General features: G+C 31.1%; 2 protein-coding genes across 7 annotated transcripts in view; one reads left to right on the top strand and one right to left on the bottom strand.

Moving 5' to 3' along the window:
• LOC141460659 (uncharacterized) overlaps positions 1–6777 on the bottom strand; it is a 23953-nt gene extending 17176 nt beyond the window's left edge. For 3 of the 6 annotated variants that reach the window (XR_012462275.1, XM_074140878.1, XM_074140882.1), the window contains exons 1-5: positions 6665–6777; positions 2758–2883; positions 2530–2607; positions 2325–2442; positions 571–745 (exon numbers count right to left, since the gene is read on the bottom strand). Coding sequence is in view for 5 of the 6 variants with exons in the window: in XM_074140878.1 (XP_073996979.1) it covers positions 571–745; positions 2325–2442; positions 2530–2607; positions 2758–2805 (419 nt within the window). In the remaining variant the exon portion in view is untranslated. Of the gene's footprint in view, positions 1–570; positions 746–2324; positions 2443–2529; positions 2608–2757; positions 2884–4415; positions 4483–6308; positions 6496–6664 lie in introns of those variants that run through there. The other 3 variants (XM_074140879.1, XM_074140883.1, XM_074140880.1) reach the window with 3 other exon arrangements.
• SCCRO3 (defective in cullin neddylation 1 domain containing SCCRO3) lies at positions 6743–13789 on the top strand. Its single transcript, XM_074140941.1, has 3 exons — positions 6743–7189; positions 7368–7499; positions 9078–13789. Exons 2-3 carry the CDS (start codon positions 7433–7435, stop codon positions 9893–9895), a joined length of 885 nt encoding a protein of 294 aa, XP_073997042.1. The 5' UTR covers positions 6743–7189; positions 7368–7432; the 3' UTR covers positions 9896–13789.

The raw sequence follows: 13789 nt of genomic DNA, 5'->3' as shown, positions 1-13789 counted from the left end.
TATTTTCAGCAAAGATCCATTGGTGTTATTATTTCGCACTGACCGAAGGGCAAAAATTAGTAAAATAACAATATGCACAACTAAAATCTGAATAATGCTGAAGTTGAAAACATTATCCTATTTCTTTAAAAAAAAAAATTACTTACAGCCTTTCCAAGTGGAACCTAATGCAGCTTCCCCAAATAACTGAAGTTTAGATAAAATTTAGATAAAAAGTAAAAGTAATCTAATACAAACAAACCCTGCTAAAATGAAATCTAAAAGCATGAATGTGATTAAAAAAATTATAATAATACCTTATTTTATATCTTTTCAAGTAGATGGAAAAATACAATTTTTACGCGTGACGTTAAATAAAGGTATAGAAAATACAGCTTTAGAAATTGTTGTCTACATCTCCAAAAGCGGCCCCAATAGGACGGGAAGAAACCCCGAATAAAAAACAATCAACCAAAACTCTACTTTCTGTAATATTAAGAGGAAGGGCAGAGGATGCAAATAAAATTAAAAAATAGTAATAACTAAACAAAATAAATAAAAATAAACATATATGTTCCAAATAAATCTTACCCTCTTTCTCTGAGCGCCTCAAGCTGTTTGGCAGTGAGCCTTCGCGGTTCGCCAGAAGTATCAATAGCGACCGCATCTAGTTCATCAAACGAAGGCGTAACAAATAAATCCCTGAGGCTAGCTGGTCTTGATCCGCATCTCCGAGCAAGTGTACTGCTTCCCTCACCACTACTTACTGGAAAATTTATTCATTTTAAAGATTAGCACCATCAATAATTTTTTTTAATGGTTAAAAAAATTGTAATAATATTTTATGTGTACCACAATGTCGTCATTAATCTATCAATATGAGATAGTAAATATTCAATTTAATTTAGGATAACAGGAAAAATGATTGTTTCAAAATAATTTGAAAAAAGTGTTGTTCCTACTAAGTTTCAGAATGGTTAGTGATTAATTATAATTATGGATGATTCAAACTAATTATAAACTGAAAGTGTGGTGATCCAAAGTTTCCAAGTTTCGATTAGCAAGATTTCAGCATCAAGCGTGAATAATTAATATGATTTTGCGGTTTATTTCGGAAATACATTGTTGTGGACCAAAAAATAAATATTTATACGATCACTTGCCTCTAGCCTGGAATTTCCATCTACCTTTCTAGCGACTAACAATATCCCAATATGGTCCTATTAAGCCCAGTGGTGGATTCAGAGGATAGATTCTGATGAGGTAAAAAGAAAAACGATCGGATCTAGATCGTAGAGAAACGCCAATAAAAAAATAATAAAATAAAAAAAAGTATCTTTACTTTGAATGCAATTTCTTTATTAGGCTGCACGCATTTTCAAGTTTTGATTATGAAATCTGAATAAAAACATATTTCGACACTTTCAAAAGCGTATAAATAGTTAATCGAATAAAAAAATTGAAGAGCGCAATTAGCTGTGCGCAAGGATGAACGGTTATTCCTTTTGTACTCGTTCCAACTCATATCCAAAAGTTTTAATTTGACAGGTCTCTTAAACTTATGTCAATATCTCTTATCACTTTAATAGCATTTTTAATAAATAATATCTAAGCGTATGGGCAATAAATAATGACCGCATTAGCTTTTCATCCTCGAATACCCCGCTACAATTAGTAGATTGGTTTTCCTTCAAACGGATGATTTGACTTTGCTTCTATAAGATGTTTCTCAGGCCAAGAGGTGGGCCTTGCCACTGTGTAAAGCTATTATAGGTCTGACCAACTTAAATGACATTCAAATTCTTTTGAGCGATTGACTTATATTCCGCTTGTCACATATACCTTCAAATATAAAACAATGTTCACTTAAAACGAATTTTAAGAAAAACAAGCCCAACAACTTAAAATTGGTACTTAAAGGGTCACTCGGGTACTTGATGCTTCCTAAGAAGACTTTTTAAAAAATTCCATACTACGAAAATCACGAAACGAAAAAACTAAGTTTCCTAGAAATATTGTAAATACCCAATTCAATTTTACAGAATGTTCTAAAGCATAATTTTGTGGCTTAGAAAATAGATAGAGTTTACAGAGAGGTCCTGAGCATTTATTCTGAGAGAGAAACTGTAAGTCTAAGCAAAGTAAGTTGTTAGCATTATGAGTCAATAATCCAAAAAGCTTGGGAAGATAATCCATCCATTTTAACTGCGATTTAACCGATCACAAAATGATCCAACAAAACTCCAAAAAACCAATACAGGACGGCCCATTGGCGCAATAGTAATTAATATTCTTAAGTAATTTAACTTGTTGCAACAATTCCATCTCTCTTAAGACAGTAATACCTGTGATGTAGGGAATATCTGCTGAAGATGTAAGAGGACCACCGGTTTCAATGGCATTTACAGGCGAAGGCAGTACTATAGGAAACGTTTTCCAATGATAAAGAAACTGCTCACCAACCTAACAAAGTTAAGCAATAATTAATGTTTTTAAGTTTAAATTTGTTTGCTTCTTGAGAAATTAAATATTTAAAAAATAAATCATTGCCTGCTTGATGTTGTGTACTAATTGCACGATTTCATCTGGAGCTCCATTGAGTTGAACCTCAAACTGTAAAGGTTCTTTCTGGAAAAATTATCAGACTTTTGGATCAAACGAAACAATGAAAAGTGTGTAATTTAAAATAATTCTGCATTCTAAAAATGAGAGCAATTGGGATTTGAAAATCTGGTTCTGAAAGTTTGACATTAATTTACTTTTGGTGAAATTTATTACCTCGGGTAAAGCAGTATCACATGGATAAGGGGCTGGCCTTGACGTCATTGCTAGCCCCAAAGAATTGGGTCAGCTTGTCTTTAATCTACCGACTTCATCATACACCATCGTGGATTTTGCATCAATCTAAAAAAAAAAACAAAAAAAAAAAGGACAAGAGATTTTATAATGCTTTGAGGGTTACGAATGGCAGAATTACATGCAGCTAAAACAAAATGCAGCAAAACTCAAAAACTAAAAATACTATCAGAAGTAGTCTGCGGTACTACCAAAAGATGCCATATTGTATATAAAATAAGAATTAAATATAACGTAAATGTTCTGAGTTTGATTAACATTTTTGTGTAAGAACCTTATGAAAAATAGTAGTATGAGAAAGATGTGTGGTTGATTACACAGATTTTTTTTGTATGTTTGTAAGTTTTTTTAAATGTGTTTACTTCACCGTCAAACTTAGGTTGAAACAGAAACTTTCATTTTATAACTTATTATTTTCATGTTATCAACTGATTCAGATGGTGAACTTTAAGTGGGAAGTGAATGTTTTCTTACAAGGCAAGCTTTATGAACCATTCAAAAAGATGATATAAAAATAGACTTATTCCAGATGACAAATTCTTGTTCAGCATAATGACTTTCATTTGTTTTCTAAAACAAGATTTTTAAATGAAACAACGTAAACAAACTTCAGATACAAGATCGCAGAATGAGTTGCTGGACATTCAGTACTAAAAAATAACATTTACATTCGTTCTAAACATTTTTCTAAAAGCTAGACTTAACTTGTAGGAAGCTGTCCATGCTAAGTCAGAAGGATAGCAAAAATATTTTTTTTTTGTAGGAAACGCTGACATTTGAGGACATTAAAGTCCAGATTCTAATTGTTCACCGCGGCTACCAGTCACTGTTTGTAGTAACAGACGGCACCGTTCATAACTAGGCAGTGCTCCCAGAAAAGGAAAAAAGAAGCTCCCACAAAGAGTAAATCTAAGGGAAAACAAGCAGGACCCGATTCCGATTATCTCCGCATTTCAATTTAATTAAAATTACTTAAAAAGTAAAAATAAATCTAGGCAGTGAAATCTATGGTGCTAATTGTGGTTACTTAAGAGTCATCTCTTGTGACGACCAATACTACACCACATAAGTATAATAAGAAAAGTGAAAGGTATTAAGTGAGTGGTTAGTGCAGTGAGCACTGAGCTGTAATCCCAGATTTAAGACCCGCCTACTCTCAAAATGTTTCTTCCTAGTAGCCTCTTACAGCTTGCTATGCGGTAGTTGATAGTGTGTGTTCTCCGTCAAGAGAGAATGTCAGATAACAAGCGAGAATAATACAAATAATTAATATAATTGAAAGAAAAAAGGTTTGATGATCTCAGCAGAATATGCGAAAAAAAAAATTGAAAGAGATGTAACCATTAAAAAATGAATCTGATATCTCCTTGACAATATTTCATTTGACAGATATCTTTAACTTTTTAAATGAAAATAAGTTTATAAGCTTTTTTAAAAGCAATTTATTCACTTTAAAAGCAAGAATTATGTAATATTAATTCATTCAATTATATTTCTCGTGCATTCAAAATTCTTTAATGCAAAGCGTTTTTAAAAGATTATTTTTGGTTCATAATACTATAAGGAAGTAAATAACTTACACCAAAACTCTCTTCCTACAGTTCTTGAAAGAAAACCAATGAAATTGTTCTTCTTGTCTCCATCCAACTATAATACGTGTAAATAACTTTTATGAACTCTATAACAAACTTCCAACACACTACTATCCAACATACAACTGAAGTAACAACTGATGGATCCTAACGGACTATATTACAGACTATGACAATTAATTCTATCCCAACATGAATAATATACCTAATGAGCAAAATCTACTTTTTCTATAATTTATTCAATACCTAAATAATAATAAAAATATTGCTACTACAGGGGAAAGAGATTTAAAATTTTGGCCAAGATCAAGCATTATTAATAATGTTAGGAAAATTACAGCAAATCCAGGCGTAAAATAATTGAATAGATTAACTGTTTCTTCAGGGATCCTAGTGTTCTTGCGAACATATCATCTCAACACAAACAACGCAGTTAAACTTCAGTATAGGGCCTTATAATTAATACATTCTACAAAATAGATTGTGCAGGAAAAACACGGACATTTACAGTGTAAATATATACGAGTGTATACATCTTTAATAGAAGGGAAGTTTGGTAGGTTCGGTTAAGAGGAAGAGCAGCAGGGGAAGGAAACAAAAAAATAGGCTCCTGCAATATTACTTAACATTGGTAATATTAGCGCCCCCAATATTCGCTCACAAAAATATGCCAGCTGGCTAAGTTACTCTTTATTAATTTCTCACGAGCTTCTTGAAGCTATATCCAGAGTAGGAAAGTACAAAAAAATATTGAAAAAAAACACTGTCAGGATGCAGACAGTGTACTAAAAAAAACAACGGACACTAATGGCCTAAATTGTTTAAGTCATGATTGAAGTATTCATGCATATATGTATGTGAATCAATAGCGCCTACTGAGACCAAAATTTATATCTACTTGGAATTACCAAGTCAAAGGAACTCTATTATCACTCAAGCAGTCTAAATCTCATGTAGCCTACATTCTATGCACAATCTCTGATACACAAGAGAACTACTCTATACCTTTTAGGTCGAAGTGGAGTCGGCATTGAGCCGATTCATTCATAAATCTAATTCTATAGCAATCGTTATGAAGACAAAATTAGTTTTTTTTTCAAGGAATGGCAAATTAGACAAAAACTTTCCTGCAACTTAAGGGAGCGAATGAAAAAGATTTGCTAATTTATTAAAGCGAATTGTGAAACAAGTCATAAGGGCTAAATAGATTTCAGTTAATACTTATTGATGAACAACAATTCACAATATCAAGCATTTGATGATAGCAAAAATAAAAAACGCTATAATTTATTAACTTCACATAATACGTGGAACTTTTTTCTTGGATTAAAAGCAGTGATTGACTAAATTAATTATTCTAAAACTGACTTAAGGTTACGAAACGTAAAAAAATATGATAAACCTTAAAATTATTTTATGAGCACTTAAGGAGTTTTTAAGTACTAATATAAGATACGTCCTAAACGAATGTGAGAGTCACTTAGATTTAAGTTGACTTATTACTATTTAAAAATCTATAACGTACAATCTTATAAAATGCAGATGATAAAAACTTTAATCTTTCTAACATTAACGTTTTATATTTCAAATTAAGTTTTGAACTCTTTCCTCCTCATTTCTTAAAGAGCCAAACCTTGATTGTCAAGATTTGAGACAGATATGCTTCACTATCAACTTTTCCCACTTTTTATGATTAAAAAAGACCAATAGCTTTGAATTCGTAGGGATCAAATCATTGTAGTACAATTAAACGAATACCTTCTCAGAAATAAAAAAGGACTATTTTTTACTGTAAGTCAATAGAGACTTGAAAAAATGTAAAGTTTTCTTAGTTTCATTAAAATTAATTAACATAAAACTATCGAAATAGTATAACTTAACTCTTTTTAGAATCCAAAGGCTGAGTCCTTTTATTAATTTAGGCCCTTTTTTTATTTTATTTTAGTTTAGCCAATAACAAAAAAATCTGTTTTTGACAAATACTGCACAGATCTTCAAAACAGAATTTTAAAGGAGCAAAGTTAGCCAAAAAACTTGGTTTTTCAGTCCTTAAGAGAAATCACGATAATACCAACTATTAACCATGAGCTTATCATTACATGAATTATTTAAAATGGCGACACATTTACATTGGTCAATGATATACTATTAATAAGAAATAGAGGTAATATGTTCGGGTGAGAAACTAATAAACTACAAACAGATAAATAAATTGAGTAGCGATAAAATAAACATACCTCGCCAATTTTAAGTGGTATCAATAAGACTTACACAAGTAAAAAGTAAACACGATCGGCTAACTTGAGACAATTTATTCCAGGAGCGCACCAGTCGCATTTGATGCCTAGAATTAGAATGAGTAATATTGTAATTAAACTTTTTGTATGTGTCAGTTATTGAATTTAAATTTATTAAAATCACAATAAGTAAATTGATTAATGTGACATGTTATCTTTTAATATAATTATGACATTGTCAACTCCTCAAGTCAAACCTGAGCTGGGGATGCTTTGCTCATGCTTACTTGTTTAGTACTTTACAAATAATGGTGCCAGATGATCAAATGTATCGTGCAGGAATATAGTGAGTTATGATTTGACTAACTTACATAACTGAGCAGTGCTTTATCACTAAAAGTGACATGTGGATAAGTGGTTAAATTTGAATGATAAATTTCTTATTTTAATTGCCCGAAGGAGTGAATGTCAACATCACGGTACCTTGACTTCTGACAGATGTAGCTTTTATTTCTTCAGGTTCAGGTGAATTCTTGTTACATTCTGTATAAATATAAAAATCATACTTTAGATAGAATGTGAAGTAACCATAAATTTTAAAGTCATTTTCTTTATTTAACTAAGGGTTAGGAATGTACTTTATGTAGTTAGAATTTTTTTTAATCTATAGTCTTACTGTTTATTCGAAATGTCTCAATTGCAGTTGGTGAGGTCAGAATTTGGTGGCAGTTTCTGGCTATAGGAGGCCTTCATGTGTGCAGGCCTCCAATGGGAAGTTGCTTCTCAAGAGGAAAGGGCCGTTCTTCTGTGCCCACAGCTGTGATAGATAAAGAAGGTTAGTATTATTTTTATTTTTTAGTATTCACAAATGGTTTATATGCTTTCTAAGGGCGGAGTGAAAGTTTGTTCCCTCTTGTACTATTCTTTCTAACGAAAAGATTAGACTCATTCGATAGATACACTTATAAAAAAAACATTATAAAGAAAAACATTGGTTTCAGTGGGATCTACTAGTAAATTTCATAAAAAACAGAGAACAAACTGTCTTTGTTGTTACACACATAATTAACAAATAAGACAGTTAATATTAAGTTTCGTGAAAGTATGTACGCCTTAATACTATTTCCTGTTTCTTTTTATTTATTTTTTGTGATAGGAGATAATTTTCCCTCAAGAAATAATCAAGGAAACGTGTTTCATCAAAAACTTTCTGTATTTTCTAATTTACTGAAAATGAGTATCACTTTATATAGATTACTTTCTACATTTAAACTACTTCTGTACCAAACGTAGTTTTTTCAAGGTAGGTTTTCTCAACCATTTTTGGATTCATTTCTGTTTAACTACTAGGAATGGATGACTTTACATTATAAATATTTATGAATAGACCAGTGGGTTTCGGTAATCTTAAGGGCTGATTGCTGATGAAGACAGGGATGACGTTTATTTCTGACCTCACAGACTGCTGATTGGATTGTGGTTTAGGAAGTCACGTGTACGTATTGAGCCTCTTTTGTAGTGTTCGCAAGGATTGCGTTTTTTAGTATTGTTATATGCGCGCAAAATGATTCGCAAAACCTAAACTGACAATGTAGTTCCATATTTATATATTGGGTAGCGACCTGCTTGTATTTATTTTTACCAAAGAATGTTCCTGTAGTTTTATAGCATTTTATTTACCGATTTTCTAGTGATTTGTTATTTTAATTTTACCTAATGAGGTACCTATAGCTTTTTTAACATTTATTGACTTTAATGGTAGCGACCAATGTATTATTTACAAAAGGATTTCCCTAGTATTTGTAACGTTTTGTTGACTTTAAATTTCTGCTCTAATAGTTCGGTAATTCATAATTTTGTACAGTGGGAACCAAATCCAACTTGTTTCTTGGTTTCTTTAAAATATGAATATTCCAGATTCTTTAAATTTTATTTTGATTAACCAACACTTGAGTCAAATCTCCGGGAATTCCCAGAATGTAGAATGTGCTTTTCTTAATCGGTGGCTAGTCGATATAGGAAATAAAATTGTATTCTACTACTGCAAGCCATTATTTCTCATTGCATTCTACTAGTCATTGTTAGTTTTTTCATTTATGCCAGGTTTATCTGGAAGTTGTTGGTCACAGGAACAGAGCAGAGCGCATACTTAAAACTTTCAAGATCAATGGGAACAATTCCGTATCTCCATCTAGTAATTTATGTCAGATTCATTTTACTATCACTACATCTAAACTGACAATCACCTCCCATAACAATCGCAACTGTTTAGACGATAAAACCTAATAGAAAGTGATAATTTACTTTGTTTACTTCATTTTTTACGGTTAGATGATCCATAAAATATAAAACTTACATATCAGTGAAATTATTTATGATGAATGAATTTTAAAAAACAGAATTTTTATTGCAGAAGTCACTTGTGAAAATGCAGACATTCAGACCACTTTAAATGGGAATAACATTATTGAACCAGGAATAATAACCAACCCAACTGCATCAACTACCATAACTCTTCATAGAGACAGAAGTGTTAGAACGTTTTATACACGTATGCCTTCTGTAGGCAAGACGTCAGATATCCGCATCGGTAAAAGTGTATCAGAAAGTAAAATAATCTCACTTTTTGATAATTACAAAGATAACTTGGATGATAGTATATTGGCTGAGGGTATTGAAAAATTATGTTCTGATCTAGGATTATCGCCGGATGAATTTAGGGTTTTAATATTAGCTTGGAAGTTGGATGCAGCTCAAATGTGTAGGTTTACCAGAGACGAATTTGTAAGTGGATGCAGAAGTATGGGTGTGGACAGTATAAAAGGAATACAAGCTAAACTTCCAGAAATAGCGAATCAGGTTGCCACAAATCCAGATGTTTTCAAAGATCTTTATAGATTTACATTCAGATTTGGTTTAGATTCATCTGTTGGGCAAAGAATCTTGCCCTCAGATATGGCAATCGTTCTTTGGAAATTAGTATTCTGTGTTAGGGAACCGCCGATATTATCAAGATGGTTAAACTTTTTAGAAACACATCAACATATTAGAGGCATACCTCGTGATACATGGAATATGTTCCTTAATTTTTCAGAAGCTGTAGGTAATGATTTATCAACGTATGATGACACAGAAGCATGGCCTAGTATTTTTGACGATTTTGTTGAATATGAAAATGATCAAGCTAATCAGAATATAACGAATAAAGAAAAAGATGATGTTATTCACTGACCTTTAATTGAGACAATAATTGACACTTGAAACTGAAACTAAAACAAATAAAAAATGCCACCAGTTTTATTTAAAAAATGCAAAAAAGGAAATTTTATCTTTCATTTTGAATTCTAAAATATTGGATCTGATTTGCGGCTATTATTTTATAATTGACGTAATTGTACAACCATGTGTAGAACTAAGTTAAGCCGGAAATAGTAAATATAATTCTATTAACTTTTAATTTAATGTGTGCCAAAAAAGTGGTCTTCCCTCCAAACATTAAAAAATTAAGATGAAATTTCAACATACATGAAATATTTTTCAGAGGCCTATTATTTTTATTATTACTTTTTAAACTTATTTGTAATTAGCAATTTTTAAAATAATTCAAACAGTATTAATTTTTTTTAAGGAAACTAAAACGGAAGGCAATAAAACAAATTTATGCACTCTATAAAAATTCTTTACTAGAAGATAAAGAGAATATACAGACTTGTTGAGCAGGAATTAATGGTGCTTGTTAAATCATAAGTTTTCATAGTTTATTTTCGCCTTCGCTTTTAATTTATTTTTGCCTTTAAAAATTTGAAAACGTTAGTGACGGTTAATTTCTCTTTAACAGAAAATAAATGGCTCCTATTTGTTAATTTTTTTTGTCTGTTAAAAGATATTAGTCTGATGTGTAACACATTGATGGTATTTTTTTTTATGTAATATTCTTTTAAAGAGATAACAATTAATAATAGTAATTAATATACTAATTAAAGATAGCAATTAAGTCATTAAAGTTTTAAACGAACGATTTGCCACAAATTCAGGGATATTATGGAAACCGTACTTCGGAAATTTGATTACATGTAGTTCCACTGTTACCAAATTATACGCTAAGGTGTCAGTTAAGTCTAAGTTTTTTCTTATTAAATCATTTTTTGTCCTTTTTTGATGAAAAGGGTCAGCGAGTACGTTTTGGAAGGGGGTTTCTTTATCCCTTAAACAACGATAAAACAGGATGGAAGTCACCTCGCACAATCTGTTCTCCAAAGCATTTTCACTTTATCTTTCCTTAAAGCTTTCTTCAGTGATTTTAACAAGGGGATAAAGTCAATACATTGAAGAGAGTATTCAAGAAGAATCTAGTGATTTTCAGCAAGTTATTAGAATTAAAGCGTTTTTGTTTTGTTTTGAAGAATCAAAATGACGCGAATGACCTGCCGTTTTGTGCAACTCATTAACAGCTTTTGGTTGTAATTAGAGGCCTCACTTTATCTAGTTGATCATGCACCGTTCTTTGATCGGCCATCTTCCATAGGCTCTCATTAATGTGTGAATTTCGACCCAGAACTACTTCTCGGCCAAATTGAAATTTATTGGCCTAAACCTTTTCGATTTTTTGACAATATATCTTCTCAAACTGTTGTTCAAATATAGTCTACACTTCGGATGAATTGAGGCTTCTTTGGTGAAAAATCTTGCTCGATTAAGACGCTGCAGGTTAGGAAATAGAGTGAACCTTTGATCTCGTATTTTCACTTCACTCCTTCGAGTGCTCTCTAAAATCCTCGGATTATGTTTTTCTTCGCTCAGACAAGTCTGTATTTGATAAAGATTTATAAATAAAACAAGTGAACATAATTTTCAACCGTTATTTAAGTTTTAATTGTGATCTCAATAAAAAGTAAACAAAAATAACTTACTTTAAAAAAAAAATATCAAAGAAAATTTGCTTGTATTACTATCAATATATAATAGTGAAAAGTTTTTTTCTAATCACAAAGTAAATACCTAAAAAATAAATTTAAGCAATTGACTGCATAAAAAGCTTTGTGTGCGTTAATGTGTCAAAAAATAAAAATAAATACATAAAAATAAAATCTGTAAATATTAGGTGAATTTTTTTTTTTTTTTAATAAATTTTTATGCTTCCCCTTGTCATATTATCCCTCCCGAAATATATATATATATATATAATTTTTTTTTCTTATGTACTGATCTATTTGAAGTTAACATACATAAAGTAATAAATTATGTAGTATGTACGAGATATGTATGTGGATGTGTAAGCAAGAAAGAAGGATATTCTTGAGAAAATTGTGTATGTCTGCGCCTATATGTACAATGTATATAGTACTTTTTTTTGAGATTAAATTATATGCATTTTTGTTGTTCTGTTTTTAAAGGTTGAACAAAAAATATTTTTATATATGATATAATCATAAAGGTGTTGTACCTTTGTTGGAAATTTTAGTTCTTTTATCATAATTTTTATAATTCATTTGAATGTCTTTAAGGCCGGCTTCAGAGCAGAGTACTTTTTGCTATTTCTATCGTGACATGTTTTATTAATTTTATTTGATGCTGGGGTCAAAAGGTAATGCAGCTGACGCTGTCGCTCTTTAAAGTAGAGAGCCATTTTTACCTATTTTGCATTCGAATCTTTCCCGAACACACTGTAAGTGTGAATCGTGACTCATATAACGTTTCCCTGACTCACTCTTTTTAATTCTGACACCCAGAACTTTATCTGGGATTTTTGTTATCGCATCCAACTTTATCTGGGATTTTTGCAACGTCCCTTTGCTTCGTAACAAGAAATTCATTAATTCTGACACTACTAACACTCAAATGCAAGTATTTACACTCTGCCCAAGGGAGCCACTCATCCTTTTCGGACGATTTAGCTTTTACAGTGACTTTTAATATATTTCCCCCCATTAAGACCCCCTTTCGATTTATAAGGATCTGCTGCCAAAGTAGAAAATGAAAATATCTTTAACTATCTAAATGCGAACTCACGACCCCTGCCAAACCTTAGCTTTTTAGCTGGTCGTCGAAATTCTTGACGATTGATTCAAAATTAGCTAATTAATGTAATCTACAGATTTCCTACCATTTTAAAGGTTCGTATTGTTCAAGCACCCCATTACAGGCCTCATTCCATTATTGTTTATTTTATTTATTCATTGTTTTTCCGGAGATTGTCTCAGGAGGTTTCTGTAGACATTTCGACATTTATAAAGTTTAGCCAAATTTGTTTAAGAGTTATTCTGGCATTCCTGGATTCTCCATTATCTACTTTTCCCCATATTGCTTTTAATCAGTCTGGACATAGAATGTCTCGAAGAGTTAATAGCAAAAGTTTTTTTGTCTTAGATAGTTTTCTAGAAATCCAGTGCTGCAGCCATAGTAGAGATGTATACGTCAGGAACCTTAAAGGCAATTTTGTATGTAAACCTGATTACAAAGTTGGTTCAGGATGAAAACAAGGAAAAGTAAGCAAGACGGATAAAATAATAAATATTACCGTCCATTGCTGATCCAATCGTTAGCTAATGTTTTTCTCCTGATTATTCATTAAATTTGGTTTAAAAATCCATTTTTAAAGTGATATTAATCCTAAATTTTTTGTGTGAAAGGTAAATGAATGCCACAATCCTGACAAGTAGTCTGCTATCATGGTTTTGTTTAGTACAACATTTTCTGTATTGTTAATGATATTTAACAGTTCGAATCTTGATTTTTAATGTTATTAACCTATGTTTATTTAGGCACTTTATTTCCTGTAATAACAGTTATTGATTTTGAAGTATAATGAAGATCACTTTTTGCGCGTTTCATAAAAAATAAAAGTATTTTTGCAGAAGCCGACTTATTTAGAATGTCTGTTGTTTTTTTCAACTAGGAAAATTTTTTGCTTTTCTAATTGATTTTAAAATGTTTATTATGGATTATCACTTCCTTATCACCATATTTTTTGTACAATGAAATCTTTTTTTATTTTAAGAGATAATTATAATTGTAAAATTGTAAAAGCCAAGAAGTGTAGCATTCAATTCAGAAAAGATGAAGTGAGGTATTTTGTACTTGCATATATAAATAATATATATAAAAATTATATAATTTGTTCACTTT

The sequence above is a fragment of the Rhodnius prolixus genome, unplaced genomic scaffold (genome assembly GCF_049639745.1).
Source record: "Rhodnius prolixus isolate KJV_2025 unplaced genomic scaffold, Rpr scaffold_6, whole genome shotgun sequence".
In the NCBI taxonomy this organism is placed as follows: domain Eukaryota; kingdom Metazoa; phylum Arthropoda; class Insecta; order Hemiptera; family Reduviidae; genus Rhodnius; species Rhodnius prolixus.
Note: the sequence above shows the minus strand (reverse complement) of the source record. Positions and strands in the feature narration are given on the sequence as shown.